At 48.6% G+C, this 26994-nt stretch overlaps 1 protein-coding gene across 1 annotated transcript in view; it reads right to left on the bottom strand.

The window, feature by feature from the left end:
* SRRM4 (serine/arginine repetitive matrix 4) overlaps nt 1–26994 on the bottom strand; it is a 157027-nt gene that overhangs the window by 6902 nt on the left and 123131 nt on the right. The window contains exons 7-12 of the mRNA XM_033098014.1: nt 25129–25227; nt 22018–22174; nt 8704–9008; nt 4740–4937; nt 1981–2091; nt 1223–1360 (exon numbers count right to left, since the gene is read on the bottom strand). Of these exons, the coding sequence (XP_032953905.1) occupies nt 1223–1360; nt 1981–2091; nt 4740–4937; nt 8704–9008; nt 22018–22174; nt 25129–25227 (1008 nt within the window). The remainder of the gene's footprint in view (nt 1–1222; nt 1361–1980; nt 2092–4739; nt 4938–8703; nt 9009–22017; nt 22175–25128; nt 25228–26994) is intronic.

Here is a 26994-nt window from a genome sequence, read left to right as displayed (position 1 = left end):
CACCAAGGAAACCAGAGAGCCTTTTGGACGTGCCCCTCTCTATCTCAGCCCTTCCCCAAGTAGGCCTCAAAGACAGGGTGGGTGTAGGAGTTCCTTCCTGTGTGCCAGGGAGAAGGTGACACCGTTACCCCATCTTATTGTTCGGGGCACAAGTTCTTTGTCCTCCTCCAGGCCATCTCCAAGGAGGAGGCACGGGGCAGCCAGGACAACCACCCCCTCCTTCCTGTGGGTCTCTGGGCCTAGTGGCTGACCCTTGGAGGGTCAGGTGGAAAAGCCCAAGCGATTGTCAAAGACAATTTTAGAGCAGCACTCAGCCACTCTCCCAGCTTTCAAGGCCTGAGAAATCTGTGTCCACTCAGACCTCATGTTTCTCTTCTAAGACCTGACCAGTTACAGGAAACCTTATCACCTAGTCTGACCATTCAGTCCTAAACAATGGCACCTGGTTCCAGCGTTCTGCATTTATGTTTACAAAGTACACTCACATCTCTTTGTCTCCTTTCATTTCAGCCTCATACTCCTGGGAGTTATTTCCTCCAATATTGTGAAACCTCCAACTGAGGTTTTGGAGGTGAAGAGATTTTTCCCAGGTCACCTGGAAAGTGGCACAACCAGGATTCCACTCCAAATCCAGCGCTCTCTCCTTTACCCACCTCCTCATCCCTGTGGCCCTTAAATAATCCTGTTTGCCCTCTGCACACTTGGTTCAGGGTTTAATTCCGGATGGTTCTAAGCCTGGAATATGAGCCTGAAGGGCTAAAGGGGGAGGTCTGTCCACTGCCCGGCTCCACCCCAGACAAAAGATCTGTCCAATGGCTTTGGCCCCCATCCCCCGCCGGACCTCACTCTCTTCCCCAGCCCCGCCTCCTGAGCCCCAGCTCCGGATCCAAACTCTGGCCATACCGCCTCAGCCACACACTATTCCTCAGACTGGCCCCATCCCTTTCTCCTAGACTCCCCACTTCGCCCCTCCCCACCCCGCCCTAGGCCACGCCTCCACTGCCCCGCCCCTTGCAGGCCCCGCAGGGTGGTCTGGCGTCCAGAGTTGGCCCCGAGGTGTTTGAACGGAAACATAATTTCAGTGGTTGGGAGTGGGGGGACTGAGCTCCCACAGTCCTGAAATCCAACCCCAGGAGGCATGGAGGGAGCCTGAGGCCCGAACGGGTGGGAAGGGAGAGGGAGTGAGGGTGACGCTGGGCACCGCGGGTCCTCCCGGCCTCACCTGGTTATCCTCCTCGCCTCCAGGTGGCTCGGGGAGTCTCTCCGGCGCTTCCGCATGGGCGAGTAGGACCGACGTCTCCGACGCGCTCGCTCGCGCTCCCGCTGCTGCGAGTCCTCACTGTACTTGGGGTCCCGCTCCCTGAAGGGGTGCGGGGGTTACTGGGGAGCTGGGGTTGGCCTGGCTTTACTGTGCGAGCGTGTGGGAGAGGGGCACTCACCTCCTCTCCTTGCTCATGGCCTCTACCCCACTGGGGCGGGAGGGGAGATGACGAGGCTGTGGAGGTGAGTGCTTGGGTGAGCACCGTGGGGATGGGGCCAGGCGTGTGCAGGGGTGTCAGCCTTTGAGGGTGGGCATTACAGGGGTGCAGGTGCTGCAGGCGTGATGTGAACGTTACGCGGGCCCTGGTGTGTAACAATAGAGGGCTCTGAATATAGGGATGAGGGGAGTATGGGGTGTGTGAGGGGTGCGGATATGAATGCTAGGCTTTGGCCGTAGGAGCATTTGGGGTGGGGTACGTTAGGACACTAGGATATATTTGAGGCCTCGTTGCCCCTGCAGCTAAAACAAAGGGAACTACAAGAATGTTGAATCATCATCCCGTTCCTACTACTCCGGCAGGGCTTGACCTGCGGGGATTAGGGGAGGGGCTTAGGGAGGCTCCGCAGAGGTGAGTCTGGGGGACCCGACCACAGCGGCAGATCCGGGCGGAGGCGGAGGCCTGGGAGGCGGGGCCTAGTCCGTAGGGGTGGGACCCGTACCTGCTGGGGCTGTAGCGCGAGTAGCTGGGGCTGCGGCGGGATCGAGAGCTTCTGCTAGGCGGGCTCCTCTTGCCAGACTTAGAGGAGTAGCTGGGAGAGCGCGAGTAGGACCTGGAGGAGAGGAAATAGCCCTTGAGGAGCCTGCTGAGCTCTGCCAGGGTTGTCCCGGATGTCTACCGTTTTATTCAGCTGGTCTCCAGGGTTTTTTCTGTGTCAGAGGAACCAGGCTCACACTGGAGAATGAAATCCCCTCCCTTTCAGGTGGTGAATAATGATATCAACAACTTACTCCATTCAGTTCTTACTATCCTGGCCACCTATTGGCTGTGTGACCTTGGGCAGGTGATTGCACTTCTCTGGGCCTCTGTAAAATGGGGGTAATAATAGCACGTACCTTATAGAACTGTAAATTAAATGAGTAAATTAGGGTAACTCACTTGGCATTTTGGCACTTAGCCAGCACACAGGAAATGTGAGCTACGATGTATCTGTATTATCACATTATGTATTTTACTCTGTGCCAGACATTGAGCTAATGCTTTGAGTCCATTATCATTTAATCCTCAGCACATCCTAGGGTTAGGGACTATTATCAGTCCTGTTGTATAGATGGGGAAACAGAGGCACAGGCAGGTGATGTAATTTGCTCAAGGTCACTCACCTGGTAAGTGATTTGAACCCAGGTCAGTTTGGCTACAAAGTGCTCTTGACTTCTGCTAGACTCTATTGTTGTGCATCCAAAATACTAAACCCCTATTCTACTTCCAGTCCTCTCCCCACTCTGCTAATGCCTCCCGCTTTTAGAGAACTACTGCCTTTGATTCTCGACCAGTTTCTCAGGGACACCTGCCCTTCTTTCTCATCTCCTTCAAGTCAGGCTTTCAAATAATGTTCATCTCCTATATGCTGAGTGTGACCCACTAGTGGTGACTGCCAGAGTTGAGAGGGATTATGTGGCTGTGTTTGTGTTCAGTGGGAAAGAATGCTGTGATGGACTAGTGAATGGGTAGTGACCCAATGGGTAGTGACTCTCATTTTCTGCCTTTGCCAGCTTTCTTTCACAGAAACACTAATGGTTTCTTATCTGTTCTTTCTGATTTGAAAAGAAGGCTTGTTATGTATGTCTTGCCTTCACCTAGATGTTCTTTAGTCCCTTCCTGCTGTCTTAGGCAATCATAATAACCATGCCCTTTAAATACTGCTCTGGGATTCTGTTCTGACATGCTGCCCAGGGTGATAGGAGAAGTGTGGGTAAGGAATAGCTCCTCCAGTCTCAGTGCCCTGGGACAGTGTCCGACTAGGGCCCCTGGAACATTTGCTGTTGCCAACTTGCTTTTTGGCTATGCATTGAGAGACATTATAAGAAAGAGTCAAGATGAAACATGCTTCTGGACACTCTGAAAGGCATTTCTATCCACTGTTCCACATAATGTCCTTTTCCTGTGGAGCCATATGGGTCATTTTTCATAGACTTACAAATCAGAAATAACTGACATTCTGAGCAACTCATTCAATTCTTTTTTTGTTAATAAGATCACAATTAATGGAGCAATTTCCCTTTTTGCTTTTTCTGCCAGGGAGCTCAGAGTCACATTTGCAGCCCACCTCCATAAGCAACTATACAGAATGGACATGCCTTTGGGACTTAACCTTTCTCGTGACTTAATTTTATTTCTCTCCTTAATTTTCCTTTTAGTTCTGATTTGTTCTTCTTTTATGTCACTCTATCATGTTGAATACTCCTATCAGCTGCCTTGTCTCCTTTTTTTGAATGAACTGGTTTTGAAGTAACCAACTAAGTAAGCAACTGTTTTTTGATTATGTGGTTGCAAAAGAGAAACAGTAGGACTGCTGTTGGGAATTTGTGTTTGTAGAGGGAAGCTGGACTCTAGGAAGCTATGAGTTAATTAGAATGGGTGGAATCTTCCAATTCCTGAGGTCTTGTGTCTGTGCATTCTGCCACATTCTTATTCCACATGAGAAAATCAAGCCATTACCAAGACTATTGTAACTGAGTGTTAGAATGCAAAAATAGGCACAATTCTTTTTCTTCTTCTTGTATCCTGGCCCCTTGAAATGTGACTTTCCATCTTCTCCCGCTAAGAGGAGTACTCCTCGCATCTGGATTGGTCTTTGTAATTTGCTACGGCTAATAGAATGGCAGAAGGGATGTCACGTCCATTCCACGTCTTAAGAGGCCTTGAATACAACTCTCTCTCTTGCAACCCTGCCATCACCGTGGAAAGAAGCCCAGACAAGCCTGCTGGAGGAAGCAAGACCACACGGAGTGGACATGAGTCAGCTGTGGTCATCCAAACCAGCCAGCCCCCAGCTGATGAAAAACACATGCACAAGCCCAAGAGAGAACAGAAGAACCGTCTAGCCGAGCCCAGCCCAAATTGCTGATCCATCAAATCAGGAATTAAATAAATACTTGTTTAAGGATGCGAAGTTTGTGGTAATATTTTAAGCAGCAGAATCGAACCGACACACATGGGCTCATCTTCATGCTAATAGCAACAATAATAACTAATATTTATTATGCTCCAAGGACTGCTCGTTGTTATTGTTTTCATTTTGCTGATGAACCTGAGGCCCAGAGAGATAAACTGAGGACCAAGGCCACCAGCTAGGAAAGGGTAAATAGGCATTCAAATTCAAGTCTGTCCCGCACGCACGGTCAAAGGACATCTCTGGTTTACCTGAACAGCTTCCTAAGGAGGAAAGTGCTACAGAGCCAAGGTCAAAAGCGCACTCACCTTTTCCCAGAGGAGGTGGATCGGCTCCGGGTGTACCTGGGGGAGGCCTTTGGGGAGCGGGAGGAGTGGCTGGAGGAGCGGGTGCTGGCATAGGAGGAGCTGCGGGAGCACCCTCTCATGGGGGAGCTCCGGGCTGTGGATGGGACCAACTCGGACTTCTTCACCTCGGCACATTCCAGACACGGTGACTGAAATCCTCTGGGGGGGCGGGAGGGGGAGAAAATCTGTTAGCACTGGTCAGCCTGCTGGTCTGGGGCGTCTGGAGGCTGACCCTCACCTCCCTACCTTTGCCTAGGCTGTGGTGCTCTCCGAACCCTCTTTCCATCTTTCCCATCCTACCTCTGGGAAGACTTCCCCAGTCACAGGTTTAGGAGTAGAGGCAGAGTGGGACACATGCCACAGGGACACTGCAGAGTCGCTAGGTCATCGGGTAGGGGTGTGAGGGTAAACAACAGCAAGTCACATGCTGAAAGAGTTACTCCCTTTCGAGTCTTTTCCAGTCCTTTATATTCCCACTCTGCCCAGAGCCGTGCTGGGCTCCCGTTGGGTTCTCAGTCAGGACATGTTCATTTGGATTGGGCCAAAGGTCAAGTTCAAATCATGTGAATGTGGTTTCAAGGCTCATCGTGACCCAGCCTCTGCTCACGCATCCAGGCTCAGCTCTTGGCACTTTCGTCGTTTGCCTCCAGGCATAACAGACCACTCGTTCCTCCTGGAATATTCCTGTTCCTTCCCTCGCTCCAGGCCTTAGAACAATCCCACTTCCTGGAACCCTCTTTCCTCCCCTCTTCACCTGACAACTCCTACTCATGGCTCGGGCTTTAGTTTGACCTCTCCTTTTCAGGGAAGCCTTCCCTGACACCCCCTAAGTTTGGTTGGGTGCCCCCAGCCCTTATACCTCCCCGATCCCTGTAAGACCTCACTTGGTCTCATTATCTCTTCCTCCTCCAGAGGAATTTGGGAACAGAACTCTCCAGATGCTGTGTCCCAGCACCTAGGACAAAGCCTGATATATATATATCATCAATAAATAGCTGTGGAATAAACATTTTGAGCCTTTTAGTGGCCTGGGCACTTCATAAGCGTGATCTCATTTAGTCCTCCCAACAACCTCATGAAGCTGGCACTATTATTATCCCCAGTTTACAGAGAAGACTCAGAAGGGTTAGTTGTTTGTTCAAGGGCACTCAGGTTCCCAAACCTGGATCTGTCCAGCTCTGAAGCCCATACCTCTGCCGTGTCGCCACCCCACTACCTCCCTGACAATGGGAGCTGATGCTTCTCCCACTCAGCCTTCTGCTCAGAGCTGACGTGACATAAATAGCCATGGATTTAAAGATCATTTATATCTCAAAGTAAAAGGCTGGGTCTAAATTATTTAGTTTGGCTGTCCACATAGATTAAGCTTTAGCTCCAGCTCTGGGGACAGATCTGTGTTTAAATACAGGTGTTGGCCCTCATGAACCGAGTTTCTCAACTATCTCAGCCTCAGTTTCCCCATCAGCTAAAAAGGGGTTATAATAGCACCTATGCCGTAAAGGTTTTCTGAGGAGTTAAGGAAGATTATTCATGGAAAGCACGCGACATAGTACCTAGCATTTAGTTAGGGCTCCAGAATTATTACCTGCCATTATTATTGTTGTTATTGTTATTCTCAGTTTTTCTTGCACCTTAGCAATATATCAGTAGACACGTGTCCTCTCCTCCCATCTGGGAATGTCACTGCCTGTTCTTGGAGACACTGACATTTGCTGTGACCCAGCCCTGGCTCCCAGCCAAGCCTGGGTGTGAACTGAGACCTCAGGGATATCCTGAGGCAGACAAATCAGAGACCAGGTCTATGTGCGGATGCCAAGCTGTTTGTCCAGGACTGAAGTGGCTATGTGTTGGGGACAAAGGGTGCTCTGTCCTTGAAGAAGCAGTGAACTGCTTCAGTGCCTAGGCTTTGGCTATCTTTCGGAAACCTTGGCCACTGTGAACAAAAGCAGACCCCCACCCCCAGAAGAAGGAAGACCCCATTGGTGGCATGGCAGAGTGCACCAGCAAATCTTTTCCCAGCTCTCCTGCATCTACCTCGTTAATTACACGCTCCTGAGGGGAAGGACCACACCATTTTCGTATCTCCAGCACCAAACCCGTGTGTGGCGTACAGGAGGTGCCTGGGAACCGGCTGAGGGATAAGGGGCTGAATGAATGGTGCCGAGTAAGTGATCAGCGAGCTGGAGTAGCTGTTCCTGTGACATTCTCCACAGCCAGTAGCATTTGGCTGTGATTTCTTGGGTGAAAGAATCAGGGGCTGATGAAGTAGTAGAATTACAACTGGTTCATAAGCAGCTGCATGGACGCATTGTCTGCAGGAAAACCGCATCTATTGATAGCATGTGTTTTGGGACGGGCCGGAAAGTTGAGAAGTCCCAATGTTCTATGATAGCTTGATCTCCCTTGGCCTAAAATTGTCCTGTGGGAGATACATATACAGAAAGTGCCAAAAAATGTGTACATATTTTAAGAAAGGAAAAAACTGTATGAAAATTGTAATACTCATTATATACCGATAACAAAAGATGAATACAAGTCACGTTGGACTTCTGCAAAATTACAAGAGGTGCTCAACGTGGTTCCCATCAGCGTAATTTTAATACAGTTTTTCCCTTTATATGTCACTTTCCACATGCACAGCCTCCCCCACTATCAGCATCCCTCCACCAGAGTGGGACATTTGTCACAACTAATGAACCTACACTGACACATCATTGTCACCCAGAGCCCATAGTTTACATTAGGGTTCACCCGTGGTGTTGTACATTCCATGTGTTTGGACACATGTATAATATGTACTACCATTGTAATATCGTAAAGAATAGTTTCCCTGCCCTAAAAATCCCCTGTCCTCTGCCTATTCACTCTCCAACCCCAGCAATCACTGATCCTTTTACTGTCTCCATAGTTTTGCCTTTTCCAGATTGTCATACAGTTGGAATCATACAGTATGTAGCCTTTTCAGATTGGCTTTTTTCACTTAGTAATATTCATTTAAGTTTTCTCCATGTCTTTTCCTGGCTCCATAGCTTATTTCTTTTTTAGCGCTGAATAATATTCCATTGTTTGGATGGACCACAGTTTATTTATGCATTCACCCACTGACAAGACATCTACGTTGCTTCCAAGTTTTGGGAATTATGCATAAAGGTGTTATAAAAATATCTGTGTGCAGGTTTTTGTATGGACACAGATTTTTGGTACATTTGGGTAAATATTGTGGTATATTTTTGAATGACAGTGACATAGAGGAATGTTAGACTTTCTCCTGAGATTATTGGTAAAATTAACATCTGTTTTTTCCTGCCCAGCCTCCATCCTTCTTCCCAGTATCACCTCCCTGGCTTTTCCTTCAGAGACCCAGACCTCCCCCAGTTATAGTGTACATGGGAAAACTCTCCTCAAGAGTCCTTAGGGTGGCATGTGACAAATTCTAGCTAAGAACACAGTGTCACCTGGGTCAGAGTGATTGGTCCAATGTGGGAAAATGACCCAAGCTGGGCCAAGCAGAGCCGATGAGCTCTGCTTATTACCTGCCCTGATATTTTGCTGAAATTTGGGGAAACAGGCATTTTCCTTCCATTGGCTGGCTAAACACATTGTATGGTAGCTGGATGGCATTTTTGCCCATGCTTTGGGAGGGTCTACTTGAGCATGAAGCCAATCGAGGGGGGAGCAAAGCTAAGAGATGTAATGGGAAAGACAGATTCCCAGGGATAAATTGTTTGAGCCCCTGGATGCACTTGTATGTAAAGCTGAATATCCTTGGATGTTTCAAAAATTATGCCAGATAGAGTTGAGTTTTCTCTCTCTTGCAAATAAAAGACTCCTGGGTGGGGAGCCTGGTGGGTGGTGCAGGGCAAGGATGAGAGACTGAGATGGTAGAACTAAGGCAGGAGCCCTCCCTCTGTCCAGGTACACTGACCTCGAGTCTCTGCCCCTGCTGGTGGGGGAAAGATGCTCCAAGGTGGTCCCCTTGTTCTGGGGTGAACAGGTGGTGAAGGAGTTCCCTGAATCAGAGGTGTTGCCGCTGTGGAGATCCCGGCTCTTGCTTAGGCCCCCGCTGGGGCTCCCTTTCTCCTGACCCCGTGACCGGGCTGAGCTGATTTGCGTGGAGGGCGGTGAGGAGGTATCGTTGCCTGAGTCATACTCCTGGGAGCGTCCTCGGGAGGTGGTGAGCAGGCTGGCTGTTTTGGTAAAGAGGTCAGCAGCAGACCCCGACCCAGTGATCTGAAAGCAAAAACACCCGTTGGACACTGCTGAGCGCTGGGCTTGTGGGCTGTGTCTAAATAACCAAGAAATGTTTACCGTCATGATGCACTGTAACGAAAGGAAAGAGAGAGAAAAGAGAGGAAAGAAGAGACGCCAAAAAACAAAAGCACAAATTCCTGAAAGAATACCACAGAAAGGAGATTTTTTTTTTACCCCCTGCTAGGATAACTGGAAGATTTAGGTATCATGCAGAGAAAAAGCATGCGATTCAGATTAAATAAAAGAAAAAGGAAATTATACAAAATTTAATTGCTAATGACTTAACTCAAACCAAAGAGACAACTTAATAGAAGGGATAGGGGTGTAAACACCCTTAACCTAAAACAATAATAAAAATAAAGAAAGGGGAAGGGGAAAAAGAAATGGGGCTATGGGCCTCAAAAAAATATATATATATATATCTTGGAAATTAAAAAATAAAAAAAGGAGATAAAGTCAAAATTTTAAACTTCAACCAAATCCTCAATGAATTGGACTTTTTCTTTTAAATAAAAAGTTGTCTGAGTAGAACCCTAAACAAATATCACATGGGGAAAAGAAATGAAATAAACATTTTTTTTTTGTTTTTAAATATAAAGTCAAGGTCACAAAATGACATTTTAGCAGTTTTCAACTAAAAGGGAAAAGAAATGGGGGACAAAAAAAAAAAAGGAAGTCAAATAGTCTGACTGAAAACAAACAAACAAAAAGCTCTCTACGGATATTTGTGTGTGTCCTTTTCCCCCTGGAGAAGGTAGCTAAGGCTCTCGAGTGGCTTCTAATAAATTCTCTCATGTCTTTGCGGATTATATCCACTTACCAAGCAAGAACTCCTCCTTTAGTAGGTAGGTAAGGTGTAAGAGAAAGGGAAGAGCGGGCAACGTGAGTCCATCGTTAGAGTCGCAAATGACAAGAAAAAACACACACCTTTCTGCACATCCTCACACTTGGCCCTGAACTTTTTGAGTTTGGGTTTCTCAGTGATCTTGATAGGGGAGGTCTCAGTTCTGTTTGGTTTTCTCAGCAAGGGGACCTCAAGCCATCAACACTAACCTCCTGTCTGTCCCTTAACGCCCACGTCAGATCAAGAAACCCTTGCTGAAAATGGAAACGGGGGCTGGAGTTTGCATCTGTCTAGGTGTCAAGATCAAGGGGACACAGGGAGGGTGTGCTTGCAACAAAGGGCTTTGGGAGGGGCTTGGAGATTTGGCTTTGGGGTGACTGGGGTTCCCCAAAGGAGGGGTTCCCAGAATCCTGCTCGGGGTTGACCTAGGTAGGACTGAAGGAGAAAAGGAGGAGATGGAGAGCCCTCCCTTGGGAAGGCAGTGGTGTGTTTAGAAGGACAAAGGATGGTTTTCTTTCAACATTCAGACCAGTCTCACAGCTGGGATGACACAGTGGGTTTGGTTCTGGCCCCACCAACAGTACCGTGCTTATTGAGGTGTGGGCAAGAGGCACCCCTGCCCTGGTCCTCTTCCAGCGATAACCATTTCCACGGGGCCAGAAATCCGTGGGGCCAAGATGGCACTACCTGGAAACCACCCCCCTGAGGGTACTCTCTGGATACCTGAGGTCCCAGGATTCTGTTTCAATGCCCCCTGCGCCCCCTCCAGGATCTCTGCAGGCTCATCCATGGATGTCTTCTCCCGGGGATGGACCATGCTTCAGGGTACACACTCCTAGATCCAAGTCTGGCTCTTTGGACAGAACTTGGATGTTTAGGCTGAGGTGTCCACAGGTATATGTGGGAGGCCCATCATGGTGTTGGCTGGTGCAAAAGGCGGGAGGAGAAAGGGAGGGGCCAGGGCCCCACGTAGGTTCTCCCCACACTGCCAGGTTGTGGCCTCCCACTCTCAGGGGTCCGAGATTCTAAATTTCCATCTGACTTTTCAGACAGTTTTGAAGATATGCTTGCCAAGATAGAACATACTTCATGTAAGTGTGCTGGCTTGATTTATAACCATTTAGAAACATAGTACGTGGGCTTCCTTTCTACGCTTGCCCCGAACTTGACAAATAGTAATGGAGGCCTTACCATCCAGAACCTGCCTCCCACCCACTCTATCCCATGCACCTTGAACCTAAAGGAGGGCAATTTGGGGGCTTTCTTAAGGAACCATTTCTGCCTTTTCAGCAGTCGATCATGAGGGTGAGACACAGAGACACCAGAACTGCAAGAATAACAGAGATAACTCAAACAGCTCAGGATGTCAGCTCCTGGACTGGGGAGGCGGGGCTTCCTTTACAGATTCTCCCAGGAGGCTTTGTGTACAGACAAGGGAATGGCCCAGCTTTACTAACTTCTACTCAGCGCGGCTGCCACTTTACCTGCTTGGTGACCTGACTAGTTTTGCTTTGGGAAAAGGAAACTCAAAATAAGCTTGTTCTGGTAGAGTTTTCTAGCATGAGACTTTTTAAAAAATAATGTAAAGACTCTGTTCCCATTTCAGTGCCTCCTTTTTGTCTTCCTGTTTGCAGTTTGGATGCCATATCTTTCCCACCTCTGGGAGTGGGAAAAGTAACGTGTATTTCTACCACTTCTGTCAGGAATGAGAAAGCAGCATGCCAACTGGCTAGACCCTGAAACCTGAGGTCTCAGTCTGGGGCTTGGTCCAGGAACGGGCTCAGAGAATCTTTGCCTCAGAGACGGTGAATGTTGGGTGGCCAGGATATCACAAATGAACCAGGCAAGCTCTTCTTGGAGGAAATCAGGCTCAAGGGAAGGAGGCTTTGAGTACAACGGTCCCCATTATGTCATGGTTTGCTACTTGGGAGCATCCAGGCTGAGCCTTTCTCTACCCAGGTACTTGTTCCCAGCCTTGACTACTAATTTAAAAGCATTTGCCCTAGTGCATTATGGGTCCCCATGGGCAAGGATTTCAACAATGTGAGGCCCCTCAGGACTAGTGGTTATAGAAGGAGACTCTGCCTTTTCCACTTTCTCAGCCCCCTACTCAGAATGTCTCTACCTGACCATCACCAAAATCCACATGCAACTTGTGCGATTAGAACTGAGAACTCTACAAAGCATTGTGCTTTTCTACCATCACCAGATAACGGAAATGTTCTCATTGGGTTGACCCTGGTACCTGAAAATACCAACCTCTCACGCTTGTTTAAAAGTCCCATGTCTTTGGATGCATCTACATCCTTTGATGGGAATGACAATGCCATTTACAACCCAGCACTGTGTACTTCACAAACCTCATCTCTTACACACACACACCCCTCCCCCACAACCGCAAGCCAAGTGACTGTAAGAGCTTTCTTGGTTCTGCAACCTCATCTTGCTCTCCCAACCCCAGGCCATTTGTACGCGCCACTTCCTCTGCCTAGAACAGTCTTCCTCTCATCCTCACTTTACGTGGCTAAACGTATTCATCCTCCAGTTTACACATCCCCTTGTCTAGAAAGCCTTCTCTTATCCCCAGGCCAGGGTAGCACAAAACTCTACTTCCTTCACTCATTGAATCTTTCATTCATTCACTCTTTCCAAAATGCCTTCTGTGTGCCACAGCACTGTTAGGTTTTATTGGCTGTCTGTCCATCTGGGCGGGAGGGAGCTTGTTGAAGGCAAAAGCCGTGCATGACTCGTTCAGTGTTGTACCCAAGTACCCACCAGTACCTGGCACAGAGTAGGTGCTCAGTAAATCTTACTGAATGGACACAGCTGCCCCACAGTCCCTTGAAAGCCTGAGGTTGGAAGCCTGGGCTCATCCTAATTTAATTCATTGGTAGAGATGGCTGGGTGATCAGGTCCTGGTGGGTTCCAACTGGGTGACTGACAGCTTTGGTCATTTGATGGATTTTTAAGAAGGGACTGGCTTCTGTGGTACTCAAAATAGTTTAGGAAACGAGCTGGACCCTTCGCTGAAGGTTGGGTTCTTGAGACCAGCTCAGGGTTGTGTGTGTGTGTGAGCTAGAGAGAACCTGTAGAATCAGTTTTTGAGTCCAGGCCCATGGCAGAGAGAAGAAATATCCTCTGCTCTTCTTCCTGCTTCTCTTTCAGACCCAAGACCCTTAGAGAGGGCACACAGGGGCTCAATCTTTACAGATTCTCAGCAGCATAAGTTCCAGGCGAGGGTGAGAAGTTCCAGACCGGAGAAGCCTTCCACATGACACAAGCTGTGCTGGATCTCCTTCCTTCCTTTTCCACCCTCTGCTATTCCGTAGGTTACACGATGAATTGGGTCTGGCCACGTGCACACAGCCGGGCTGCTGGCCTGTACAGGGACTTTGTTTGGATGATCAAAAGGTGCTCCTCCTAGGTCAGACACGCCCTCTGGCCAGAAAAATTAGAAAAAAGACATCGTTCTCTGGGCTAAGGCAGCCCCAGGTCAGTCTTCACAACTGGCTCGGTGAGTGGAGGGAAGGTGGGGTTTCACTCCAAGACACAGGACACAACCAGCATCATATAACATCCCTGGCAGGTGCTGAACGTACAGTTCTTCTCACTCTAGTTGACCTGCTTAGAGCATCACCTCGGGATGGGAAGTGGGTGGAGAGGGAGGACGTGGCAGCCTGCAGACATCTATTCCTGCTTCTTTCCGCTGAAATCTGTTTGGTTTTATCTTTATGTCTTGATAGGCTCTGTCTATATTTTCAGAGGACAGGAACATTTTAATAAACTCATTAGAGATGTCTGGATAGTTTAATGGCCGCTTAGCCTCAGACTCCACCTTCTCCAGAGCTTTTCGTTCACCCCACACAAAGAGGAGGAAAAATACAATTGAGGGGACCCAGAGACAGACTGTGCGTGTGTGGGGGGGGAGGGGATGGCAACTCTGATGAGTCATGGACGTTGTCAAGTCATGGACAGACCACAGAGGCCTCCATCGCTTGCTCTGGCCTCCGTCTCTGAGGGTCTCCCTCCTAGCCAGATGCAAACGGTTGCCCACTTGACGCTGACATGACAGGACGTCTCCCTACTGCTCCTCCCTGTCTGCTCAGTTAGATAACAGGCCCCTCCAAAGTCATCTTTGAAGAGCTCTTCTTCATCCATTGGGAATTTCTCTCCTAGGCACATAACTGCTGTCTGCCGCTTTACTCCCAGCTTGGCTGCAAAATGGTGCTCAAGATACTCACGAGGAGTCTCCCAGACCCACAGGTGTCCAGTGACAGCACCCTCATGGTACCCGGGACCCCCATGTAAGCCTGGGAACGCTCACACCAGGGCTCTCTTCTTTGGTCCACTCTGACCCCTGCCTCCGTCTCAGACTTGCCCTTGCTTTCACGTCTTCACAAAGCCCTACCTTTGGGGCTTGGCATAAAAATTCAGCCCCTGTAAGATCTGCTTAATCACAAAGTGAAATAACATCTGTCTTAACATAGATTCTCTCAGCGAATAAGACATGAATTTGAGTGCTAGTTTATGCAAAAGGGCAAGGAACCTCTGTAGAAGAGCAGGGAAATGAGATGAGGGAGAGAAGAAGCCGATAGAAGATGCATTATCAGCTGCCATCGTGGGTAGCTGGAGGACAGACACCCTGCAGCCAGTACTGGCCCCAGAGTTAGTCCCAACCTAGGGGTATTTGTACACCAGGTCCCCCCCACTGATGGGTTGAAGGCTGCACCCAGAGGGGGTCAGTTCTCTGGTATGTGCAACATGCCACACGGCCAAGCACAGTCTTTGGCGGCCAGAGAACATTGTCTGGGAGCTAGAGTTTGGCTGTGTGCCCTGAAATGGGGAGGGTGAAGGGATATAAATGGAACAGAATCAGCTTCAAACCCCCAAATCACCACTGGAAAACTGACGAAGCCAGTTATGCTTTGTTTCAGATACACTTTCTTTAGCCCACTTAGTATGCTCCGTAGTAAATTTGAATTAACTGCTGGCATTGCCGAGTGGGGCACAACAACCCCATTTCTAGTCTGTGTTGAAAAAATAAGATCTGGCAACACTGGGTCCACATGCCTGCTTGGCAATAATCACCTTGAGAGTAATGGCAGCTGCCGCTTTTCAACAGGCAGGAGCTCTCCTGGCCCCAAGCCCCACGGGGTCTCCATGGCTTGTATCTATTAGCTGCCTGGCCCCTGAGACATCTACGTTTGTGACACTAAGTGTATGCTGCTCACCTGATTGCTCTGAAAACAACAGACACAGTGCATTCTGGGTGTTTCATCTCCCCCTTCAGAATGAGGTAGGTGCAAAAGTAATTGTGATGTTTGCAATTATTTTTTAACCTTTTTAACCGCAATTACTTTTGCACCGACCTAATACATGGATTGCTCCAACGTCCCCATCTGGAGCCTTTGAATCCCTCTTGGCCTTTGTCAGTGAAAGGAACCAGGAGACCAGAGCCATTAAGCCACATCCCAGACTCCAGAGCTATGAAAAGCTCTCCCTTTTGGATCAGGATTGCCGATCTCAGATTTTTTAATTTAATTTTATTTTATTTTTTGACAAATTGTGTTTCACAATTTGGGAGAAAGCAAACAAATATTTCCCCTTTACTCCCTCAGCCCCCTCCAACGTAACGCTCCAATTTTCTTTCATTTGAACTCATAAACTTGCCTCATCTCCTTGTTCCTTGATATACTCAATGTTAACACTTGATTTTTTTCCCAGTAAGTAATGAAATCGCCCCACCACGAACTCCAGATCCTGGCGTTTCACTGGGAGTCGCTCTCAGCCCTCCAGGGAAGCCGCACTGTTATTTATTGTTTTTGTCTCAAATCATTATTTAATCAAGAACGGGGGGGAAAAGACAACCTCTCACTTATACTTTAAAATTTAATTTCAGCTGAATTCTGAGATCAGGAGGCAGCACAGCCTCATAGGTTACAAAAATATAATCAAGACGAGAATTCCAATTAAACTGAACAAGTCCATTTACTGAGCTTCAAATGGCCCCATGGAGAGAGACGGTTATAAATTTTTTTTTTTCCCCTTCCCTGCCATATGGGGGACTGGAAAATCTCATGTGAATATAGAGCTGTGTGGCAGAGCTTTTAGCTAGAGGGTTCTGGTTATTCCTTAAAAAAAAAATCCTGTCGTTTCACTAAGACATCAAGTTTATTTTCCTCGCTGTTGTTCATCTTCCTTTGCAAACTAATCAGCAAAATAATGGAGCCATTGACCTGTTGGGAGTTCATATGAGAGGAGCAGCGCGTGGAGAAAGACGGGGAGACCTGCTGGGCATTGTGGGAAGGGGACAAACTCCTTCAAGGCTGGAGCCATCCCACCAGGCTGTGTACTGCAGTTGAACTTGGCCCAGGGAGGTGGTTTGGCCGCCTCCTCTGGCAGGGGCTGATCGGGATTGTGGCTTCAGCCTCTCCATTTCTCTGAAGCTCCTCTGCTGGCACCCAGCCCACTGGTTCTCAAAAATCTCTACATGGATCCAGTTAGACACATTTTTCACCTGCCCAAATTGAAACGAGAAAACTAAGTTCAAGGTAGTGAGTTTTTCATCCAGCTAAATGTACCTGATTTAAAGGCTCATCCTTTCTTCTGAGGCCATGTCCTACTTCCTTCTTCTGGTGCTAAGATGTCAACTTTTGTCATAGAAAATGGTGGTTTTCTTTTCTTTCTTTCTTTCTTTTTTTTTTTTTCTCCTGTCCTGACTTGACAAAAGTAAAAGTTGACAATGCCATGCCACTTTCCATTAAAAAACAAAAAACCCCCCCGTCCCACAAATCTCCCCGTCTCATTCTTCTGCTTTCTGCATTCTGGTTCCTCTCTTCTCTAAACTGCAGTGAATGACACTGGATGTTTAGTCTTCCTGATGACAGAGAGCTCGGAGGCTTGTGCAGAATGCACGAGAGCCTACGTCAGGGGTCCGAAGACCAGGGCCACCCACACCCTCTCCTTTGGCCTCATTTTCCCCTGTCAACACAATGGAAAGCGTATTGCCATCCTGCCTTTTTCCTACGGTTGTTCTGAAGTTCACCTGAGGTCTTAGATACGATTAAGCTTTTGGAAGCAAGAGATACTCCACAAATCTTGTGTGTCTGGGTTTATTTGGAATAAATTTAATAAAACCATTATGACGACAAATAATAACAGTGGCAACTATTGTATATTGAGGGTTATGTCCCCAGCACTGGACTATTTTTTTAACACAGAACTGAAGCTTCATGAGGGTAGGAACCAACCTTGTCTGTCTTGCTCACTGCTGTTCATCCAGTGCCTGCAATGCTGCCTGGCACACAGTAGATGCTTAGTGCATATTTTAAAATGAACAAATACCTTATCTCACTCCGTCCTCTCAACTACCCTATGAGGTAGTTACGGTGATTAGCCCAAGGTACAGATGAAGACACTGAGGCTTAGCAAAGTGAAATGACACAAGGGAGGTCATACCCATGGACTCCGAGGTCAGACTTGCTGGGTATGAATCTCAATCTCTCCATTTAATAGTTGCCTTTTACTTAAGTTTTCTAGGCTATAGTTTCCTGATTGTAAAATCGGAATATTCGTGGAAGCTCCCTTGAAGGATTATTATAAGAGATAAATAAGATGACACGTGTAAAGAATTCAGCCTAGCCCCTGGCACACAGTAGGTGCTCAGTAAGCATTAGTTATTGCTGTTAGCCAGGGTCTCACAAGGAGACCAAATCAAGAAGTCCAGAGGATCCAGACCTGTTCCAAAGCCCATATCTTCGTCACTATAGTCTCCTCCTGTTGACAAATTTCATGAGATCCTCTTTAATGGACCCCAAGTTCTGCTTATTTTCCTTCTGTTGTGGCATCTGTGCAGATTTTTGCCAGCAAGGAGTATGTGGCAACTATTGGCCAATGCAGGAGGCAGAAGGAGACTGCCCTTCTTTTTTGGTCTAGCTTCGATCTCAATCAGCCCCCTTCCAGACTCCCTCTCCAGTTACATGCAACAGGAAAAGGGCTTCTGAGGCACAAGCCATAACTCGTAACAGCTCCCCTTTCTCCCAATCGGCTACCTGCCTAAGTCACTTGGCTTTTCTGAGCCTCAGTTTTTCCATCTGAAAAATAGTGATGATAATTGCATCTACCTCGAAGAACTGTTTTTGTGGATGGGATGAGAGAGAGAGAAAAAAAAAAAACAGTATAAAGTATGTGACACTGCCTGGCACACAGCGTATGTCCCCCTCCCTCTGTTCATCAGCCATCTCAATTATAATGGACTCCTACCCATCTTTCAAAGCCCGGCTCAAATGTTCCTTTTTTTGTAAAGCCCTCTCAGACACCAAGACAACACTCTGTGCTCCTTCCTCTGAAGTCCTTCTACACATTGCACTTGCTTCTGTGACCATCAGGGATGATATTCAAAATATTCAACAACTGGTGAAGGTGGGTACAGCCCCTTCTGAAGGTAGCTGGCCTTGGAACTGGAGTGCTGTCAGGTATCACTCTTTAGTTGCTGGACTGTGACAAGGTCCAGAAAGTGCCAGGGGAGAAAAGAGATGGCTTTGTTGACTAGGGGATGGGGTGGTGACAGGGTCTATTTATCAACTGATGTGCAAGTATTTGAATATTTTAACAACTGAGGAGGAACCGGTCCTCACCGACTCAATCTCAGCCCTAATTACAACACTTATCTCACTGTACTGCAGCATTCTGTTGACTATTAGACTGTGAGCCCTGGAGTTCAGGAGGAGTCTTTTATTCATCTCTGTCTCCCTAATGGCTTGAACAGAGATGGTTGAGTGGAGATGAGGGACATGAGTGAGGCTGTGAAGGGTCCCTAAATCGTCTCCTTGGGGGCTTCCATTTGGATTTGGGCTCAGACCTAGCAAGAGGGCTTCAGGTTATCTTCAGCTCACCAAGTAGGATTTCACTAAGACACGACCCCGAATTTGCATATTTATATATGCAAATTTGCCCCTTGATGTGATGCGCCCGTCCTTGATTTTTTAAAGAGCTGTGCATATGAAATGCCTGCAATGTCGTGTGACAGGAACCAAGGCATAGAAGACCATTCACACTCAGGCTCCTGTCATCTCCAAAACCCCATCTCTTGCCCTGGAATTCTGTCTCCATCCCCGACTCCAGTCTTCATTGCCTGATTCCTTTGGCTAACTCTTGCTCCCCTTTAGTTTCTCAGTTAGTTGTTGCCTCCTCTGCCCTCATCTAACCCTAACCCTAATTCCCGTGCTTGCCTGCTGACCTTCCACATTCATTGTTGTGTATTGTCCTTTACAGTTTTTACCTGCCTGTCTCCCTCTTAAGAAGGCACAGACTGTTCCTTATTCACTGGATCCCGTGAGCCACGCATTTATACACGGGATCTACCTGCTCTGATGGGTCTACCTAGAGGTGCTCAGTAGATACATGGGACATTGGAACAAATGATCGAAGGGGTGATTCAGTGACAGACTTTGCTGTTCTCTTTAACAGAGAGCTCAGGAAAATCTTGGGGCTGGGACTCTAGGAAAAATTTTGGTCTGCCTTGCCACCTTCTTCCAACTTTGCCTTTTCAGGAGATAAGATGAGAAAGGGACTAGCATGGAGGGCACTCAGAGGACCAGACTTGGGGGCCATCCAAGGCCCCCAGATGTCAGGCAACCATGAGTGGGATGGGACCAACCATGTAGGCTGCAGCCACCGTCTTGGATGGAAGGAAACTGAAGGCAGGGAGAGCAGGATCCTTGGCTCTAGTCTCAACTCATCCACTGACTAGTCTGGGTCTAGAACTTATTGGGTCTAGTACTGTTGCTGTCAATCATTACCAGTACCAGTACTGCTGCTACTATTTCTCTTTCCGACGTTACTACTACTGCTGCCACCGTCACTAGCATCAACCATAAATAGCATTTACCACGTGCCTGTTGCTGTCTAAAAGGTGTATGTACATGAAGTCACGGAATCCTCATAACATACCTCTTATGAGACAGGTCTCTTTATCGTCCTCGTTTTGCAGATTTAGAGGAAAACGAGGCACAGCAAGTTTACGTAACTTGCTCAAGGTGCCACAGGTGGTAAGTGTACAGCCAACATCTGGAATGCTGTTCGTTGGAACACCCGCTAATAATTGCTGGGTTTTGCCCCCGCACCCCGGGCCAAGCACTGGGCTCAACAGTTTACAACGTTACTTTGCTTTTGTCCTAACAACAAGGCTTTTGGAGAAGTCACGTCTTCATTTTTTTAGCAGATGAGGAAACTGTGGTCCCAAAAGGTTCAAGTAACGATCCCTAACTCAGAGCGACGATTTGACCACATAATCATAGCCCCATGTTTTTAACAACTCTGACTTGCTATGACCCATGGATGTCATTTCTCTCTGCGAGTCTCAGTTTCTCTTCTTGGAATCAGGGCACTGAGTTAGGGGAGCTCTCAGGGCCTCTGCCTTCTAGATATGAATGAGCTTTCAGCAATTCTGAGAAAGGCCAGACCCACTGGGGCATCGAGGCTACAAGAACCAATAGTCAATCTAGCCAATCTCACTAGCTGCTATACGAAAACCAGCCCCCACATTTTCTTTTTTCCCCAACACCTTGACAGACCTGACCTGTTAGGAAACCATCACAGGCAGGTGCCCAAACATAAGCACAGTTGTTCCCCATGGCATTTTTAAATTAGGGTCAGTTGGGACCACCAAATAGGCTGCCACAAATACCATGACCAGGGAGACTGCGTGGCTTTCAGTGACTGGAAAACATTCTTCCCCCTTTTATTGCTCACATTTTAAATTTATTTCTACCTTTTCAACATTTTCCCTGGGAGATAAGAGATAATCACGCCCATTTTTCAGGTGAGGAAGCTGAGGCTGGAAGGAGTAAAAGGTTCAGTCAAGCCAAGAAGACTTGAACCCAGGCCTCTGGACTCTGCCATACTGGGAAGACCTTTCATAGGAAGTTTGGGGAGGAGAGGCATTTTCCATCTGCAAATACTCAGCAACCACAGGCCTCTCTTCAAAGAAGAGGGCTGGGGAGAGTTCTGGATGGTTTCAGCTAGGCAGAGGATTTGGGTAAAATTTGACCTTGGTGACTTAGGGTACCTTGACTGGTAAAGAAGAGTTTCCCAGAATGCCCTACAGAAAACTATTGTGTCAACCAGACCCAACTAGAGTTTATCATCACCTTCTCTTCCTTGACCTCCTGGCAAGCACCCCGTGCTTTTCCTTACCCCTACCTCATCCTTTCTCAGGGAGCAGCTCTCTGAAATGTTCATATTTGCTCTCAGCTAGAGAAGACAGGGCCCTGCCTAGCTGTCAGCTGTGAAGACTAGATCAGCATTGAATCTCCTCCTGTTTGTCCCTTTCGAGTCTATAAAAGGCCGTCCCGTACTTTGTCTTATTGGATGTCACCCACAACCTCGTATGGAAGTGGTATTATTTTAAGTTTACTGATGAGAAAACTGTGTGAACAAATGACTTTCCCAAAGCCACGTGACTAGGAAGTGGCAAAGCAGGGACCTGAGTTCAGATCCAACTCCAAATCCCCTTGCTCAGGAAACATCCTGGTGTCAAACTGTCTGAAGCCACATTCCAGCTCCTCCTTGCTGACCCAAGGGAGTGTTGCGTGAGTCCAGTCAATACCACGTTGCTAAATTGTATTTGCTCTTGCTTTGCTCTGTGGTTTTTACCCAGACCCTAACTCTCTGAGTCTCAGCTTTTCTGTCCCATCTGTGGAAGGCACTAGTGAGAGCAGCTGTGCCCTCAACCCCCCAAGACATGTGAGAGGACAGATGAGAGGACACAAAGATATCAAAGATAGATACGGACTTCACTGAAAAGCTGGAGTGCCTCTGGTACCTCAAGACCCCTCTTTTTCCTTCCTCCCCAAGGAAACCTCCTCCGGTGCCTCGCACATCCATCCCTGCAGACGTCACTCTGGAGACCAATACATCGTTTTCAAAAGTCCCCTGACAACAAAACCTGGATATTTTCATTTTTCTAACCACCCACTCCCAGCTCCAAATCCCCAAGCCGAGTGCTGCGAATGACCATTTGGTTCATCAATCATGAGGTCTGAGATCAGTGGGATATTTGCCCGAAACTGCCTTAACTTGTGCCTCCACCTCCCGCCAGGGCTGTGACCAAGGCTGGCCGAGGAGGCTGTGCGTAATACTTACTACACCTCTGGCTGGCAGGAGGCTCAGCATCTGCAGGGGCTGGCTGGGTGGCTGGCTGGACCGGGCCTCGGGGCTGGCCTTGCCAAGGGTCTCGGAGCAGCGGCGGGAGTGCCTTCGGTGGGACTTCCGCCCTTCCTCGTGGGACTGGCTGCGGTGCCTGGGGTCAGGGGAGAGAGACCTGAGGGGCTTTTGAAGGGGAGCATGGCACAGGGGTCGTTGAGGGACCCAGAGGATCTGAGGACTACAGCGTGTGCTTGAGTGTGTTCGTAAGAACTATGTGTACGTCCATCCATCCACCCACTCACCTGCCCATTCACTTATTCATTCATTCATTCATTCATTCATTCATTCTCTCATTTGTTCATCTGACAAATGTTATTCATATACCTGGCACTGTTTGGGGAGCTGGGGATGCAGCTGTGAAGACAGGAAAGGTCCCTACCCTGATTTAGTTGAATGCCCTTCCCATGTCTGTGATTGTCTCTGTCTGTCCTTGTCTGTATGTGACTGTGTGTATGTCTGGGCGTGTCCATCTGTGTTTTCATGTGTTTGCCTATAAACATAATGGCGTATGTCTGTGTGTCTTCGTGTATGTGACTTCGCCATCTGTGAAACAGAGGCATCTTGTTGACTGTCACCCAAAACTTTTGAAAAAATATGGCTGACAAAAATGACACGGCTGCCTCCTGCAAGCCCGCCAGACCTAGATCTGGGTGCTGTGTCTGCAGCGGAACCAAAGGAATCTAACTCTTCAGAAAGGGTCTCCTTGGATTCCACGTAGCCCCTTCGCTCTGAGCCCCCATGGTAATAAAAATAAACCTTACTGATGTGCATGGCACCTGTAAACCTCTCTTAAGGTGCTTTCATCGTCCTCTCTACAACTTGAAGACATAGACAAGGCAGGTATTACTTTCTCGTTTTATAGATGAGGAAGCTGAGGCTCAGAGATGTTTAGAAACTTGCCTGAGGTCACACAGCTTACAAGTGGCAGAACCAGGGTCAGGGCAGTTTTCCACCCCTGTAGGAACCGATGCCCGTGGTTCTTGGTCTAGATGGTCCCTCTCTGCTCGGGGGCCTCCAGATCATTTATACTGGATGTGTGGTCCGAGGGCCAGCCCTCAGGTTGCTTCCATGCCTGCTGGAGTGTCCCTCAGCTCGGCAGGCACCGGTGAGCTCAGACAGCAACACCACCAGCACGAGAGGTGACAGCAGAAGGAGGGCAGAGGCTGGGGTCACCTCCCTACGAGGTGAGTTGGGGAAGGTAGAGCACGCTGCCCTGAGAGTCTGCAGGCAGCCCCTGCACCACCCCCTGGCCCAGGCCAGCAGGGCTACCTGCAGAGAGCTGACGCGGCCTGGGCTGGAGGCGAAGGGCTCAGGCTGAGTCACAGACCTGCCTGAGTGTCCGTCCCAGCTCTGCCAGTCACCGTGACCTCGCTCAGATCCCTTTGCCCACCAAGACGCGGTTTTCCCAGCTGCCACATGTCAGTAAGGCAGTTGAGCTCAATGAGTCAGTGCCCTCCAGACAGAGTTACCAGGCACACGCCTGTGGTTGAACAAGCATGTTTAAGGCTCCTTGCCGTGAGGGAGACTGTATACCCTAGGGAAGTGTAGGACGTCTGCCTATGAGAATATTAGAAAGAACCCATTATGGGCATGTGGTAGGTCACTTTGGGGAGCTTTGAAGGAACTGGGGCTTCGTTCTGGATTGGATACTGTCAGAAAGTGGAGGTAATCCTCTGACTGGTTGTCTTTACAAATCTTTTATAGAAAAAGGGGAGAGTAGCCCAAGGCCAAGGCTATCATTGGTAAAGAAGCAGTCGTCACTCATGTTGGCCAGGATGGAGAGAAGCTGGGTCACTTGTGTGTTTTGGATAAAGTTCCTGTTTCGTCGGGGCTCAGGCCTGATTCCAGACAGGTCAGGGTCACACGGTAGCCTTGTCATATGTCCCTGCTCTTTGAAACTGTTGCTATTCAGCGGGAACACCAAGCCTACCAGTAACAGCCCAGATGTCAGGGCTGCTTTTCTCTTTCTTCAATACTTCTCACATTGGGCTCCGCGTTCATACCACTTGGGGAGATGTAAAAGTCTCGCTGCTTAGGCCCTACCTCATCCGAATCAGAATGTCTAGCGGGTGAGATCCAGGCACTGGTAGTTTTCAAAGCTTCCAAGATGATGGCAAAGCGCAGCCAGAGTGGAGAAGGCGTGGACTAACTCAGGGGGTTACTGGGATGATTAAGAGAAAAATGTATTTGAAATCGCAGCCACGTCCCTGGCACAGAGTACGGCTTAGATCACTGTTTCTCCTCCCCCTCCTTCCTGGAGACGGTCCGATTTAACGGGGATTCATTGGCACCAGGACAGAGAGATTTTTTTAATCTCCCTGGACATGTAGCCAAGTGTGAGAAGCACTTAAGAAAGAATAAAGCAGCCTCCGATATCCGGAATCGGGCCTGGACCATCAAGTAGGCCTTGTAATTCCTACTGGACAACCAACTGCAAACCAATGCCAACAAAGCTTCTTCTTTTTGTTCTCATCCACGGAAGAACCCTCCTCCCCTTCTCAGGCCGGAATAGTCAATGTGTCAGCAGAGAGTGGGTCCAGGTTAGGAGAAACCTGACTTGAAAGGGCCTCAGAACGAGTTGGTTTGTGCTGTGTGTCCTCTCATAGGTTGCTTAGCTTCTCTGTGCTTAGAGCAACCCTTAGTGAGAGTGCAAAGTCCAGAGCCAAACTCCCCTAGTTCAATCCTAGCTCTGTCACTTAGTAGCTAAGCGAGGAGCAAGTCCCTTAACCTCTCTGTGCCTCAGCTTCCTCATCTGTAAAATGGGGATAACAATCGTGCCCACTTGATAGGGTTGCTGAGGGAAGCGTGCAGTTGATAGAGTAAGCGTGCTTCGCACCTCAGTGCCATGTTAGTGGCATTTAGGAGGCATGTATGTTAGCAAGTCCAGACTGTGCAGACAGCAAGTCCCTCTTGTCTGCAGCCCTTTCTCTGAAGGGAAGTGATAACGGTGCCAGGTAGGGCCGTCCCTCATGAGAATGGAGTCATGGATTCATAGAAGGGCTCTTGGCGGTGGCTGGGGTGAGGGGGCTCTTTGGGGTGAGGGGTTACCTGCTCTCACAGCTTGAGGAACGGGACTCCGAGCTCTGGGACCTCGAGGGGCAGTGGTGATGGCGGTGGCGGTGAGACTTTCGGGGCCGGCTTCGTGATCTTGGGGTGGGGTGGGGTGGGGGCAAGGAGAAGAGAGTGTGTGGAGAGAGAAAGAGAGAGAGAGAGAGAGAGAGATTGATTTTGACCTTGTGACACATATTGTCATCTCACCCTGCCTCACCCCTCCCATCACCCCAGCTGGCCACATGGGTATTTGGGGTGTCTAACCAGCCATACTGACAGTGGAGGATGGCCTGGATGCTTCAGCCTCCCACCCTGCTGGGAGCAGGTCTGCTGCCAACTACACCCTGGACAGGAATGTCACCTCCATGTGTCACCTCTCCCTCACCCCATGTGTCACCTCTCCCTCGCCTAAGGCAGGAGCCTCAATTTCAGACAGCTTCGCAGGCCAGTCAGATACCATAAGGTGGGAATCAGTCAGGGACTAAAAAAATAGCAACCGAAGGGCGGGCGGGCGCGGGTGAAAGAAAGGAGCAGCTTGGCCCAGAATAGCCGTGTGCTGCTGCACCGGCTAATTTTTCAAGCAAATGTAGAAATTCAGATTTTTATGGAAAAATGGAAGCTTCAAACCATTTTAAATGGAAGCTCATGTTTTTAAAAAATGACACTGTTTGGGGCAAACAAAACACATTTGCGGAGTAAATTAGGCCTTGGGGTTGCCAATTTGTAACCTCAGACCTAGAAAATGAAGTCTAGATTCTTAGCGTGGAGTCAGAAGTCCCCTTTCAGGGTGAGTTACAAACATCGTCAACAGCACACGTTAGAGTAACAACAGTTCCAACCACTGGTCGTTTTACAGGTCACTTCAGCGCCCTCTAAATAATAATAGTGACTCAGAAGTGGCAGTGGCAGTGGTCACTGAGGAGGTACAAGGAACATCAGTGGTTTGGGCCCAGCCAGAAGCCAGTGGGAGTTAGAGCTGATTGTACCAGGAGGTTATCTCAAAAAAGGACTCCGGGATTCTTGCGATGTGATAATCAGACCATGTCCCTTCCCTGCTTACAACACTCCCATTGCCCTCAGTCCAAAGTCTGACCTTGAACCCCAGGCACCTTCAGCAGGCACCTCCCGCCTGGCTCTCCAGACTCCTTGCCTGAATGCTCCTGGCCTGGCAGGCTCCAGAACTCGGAGCTGCCTGTATTCTGGCTCACATGTTTCCCAGTCCATGATGTTCTCATGACGATGACGATGACGATGATGACGACAGGTGCCCCGTATCTAACATAGACCGTGTGCCAGGCACTGTGTTCTAAGCATTTTTCTTAAATGAACCCATCTATTCTTCCCAACAACCTATGAAGTAGGTTCTCTTATTATTTCCATTTCACAGATGAAGAAACTGAGGCACAGGAAGTTGAAAGCACTTGCCTCACCTGCTGCCTAGAATGGTTCCCTGCATCCTCACCCCCCAGCCTAGAAAGCCCTCCTGTAAGAAACCTGCCCTCACCAACAAGCCCTCTTTCCAGCACCAGGGTTCCCCCTGCACCCTGCACTTCCATCTGCCACCGCCGTGCTGTGACCTGCCCCACTGCAGGGTGAGCTCTTGGAGGCGGGATGAATACCTGGTGCACTTCTGTCCTGGGCCCCTCACAGGACATGCTGCGCATGCGGGCCTCACTAAGGGATGCTGAATAAAAGGCGGCGAACTCACTCCAGTGGTCACTGTTTAGAAGCAGTCCCGATGTGGGACTCGGCAAGTATAACCACCCTTTATTTCAGGGGCACCTTGATTTCCTTGCTTTTCTCTCTCCTGCCTTTTGTCTTTGGCTTTCATGACCTTTCTGATGTCCTGCTAGCAATTTCTGG

This window comes from Rhinolophus ferrumequinum, chromosome 25, assembly GCF_004115265.2.
Source record: "Rhinolophus ferrumequinum isolate MPI-CBG mRhiFer1 chromosome 25, mRhiFer1_v1.p, whole genome shotgun sequence".
Taxonomy (NCBI): domain Eukaryota; kingdom Metazoa; phylum Chordata; class Mammalia; order Chiroptera; family Rhinolophidae; genus Rhinolophus; species Rhinolophus ferrumequinum.
The sequence above is the reverse complement of the archived record's forward strand: the minus strand, read 5'-3'. Positions and strand labels throughout refer to the sequence as shown.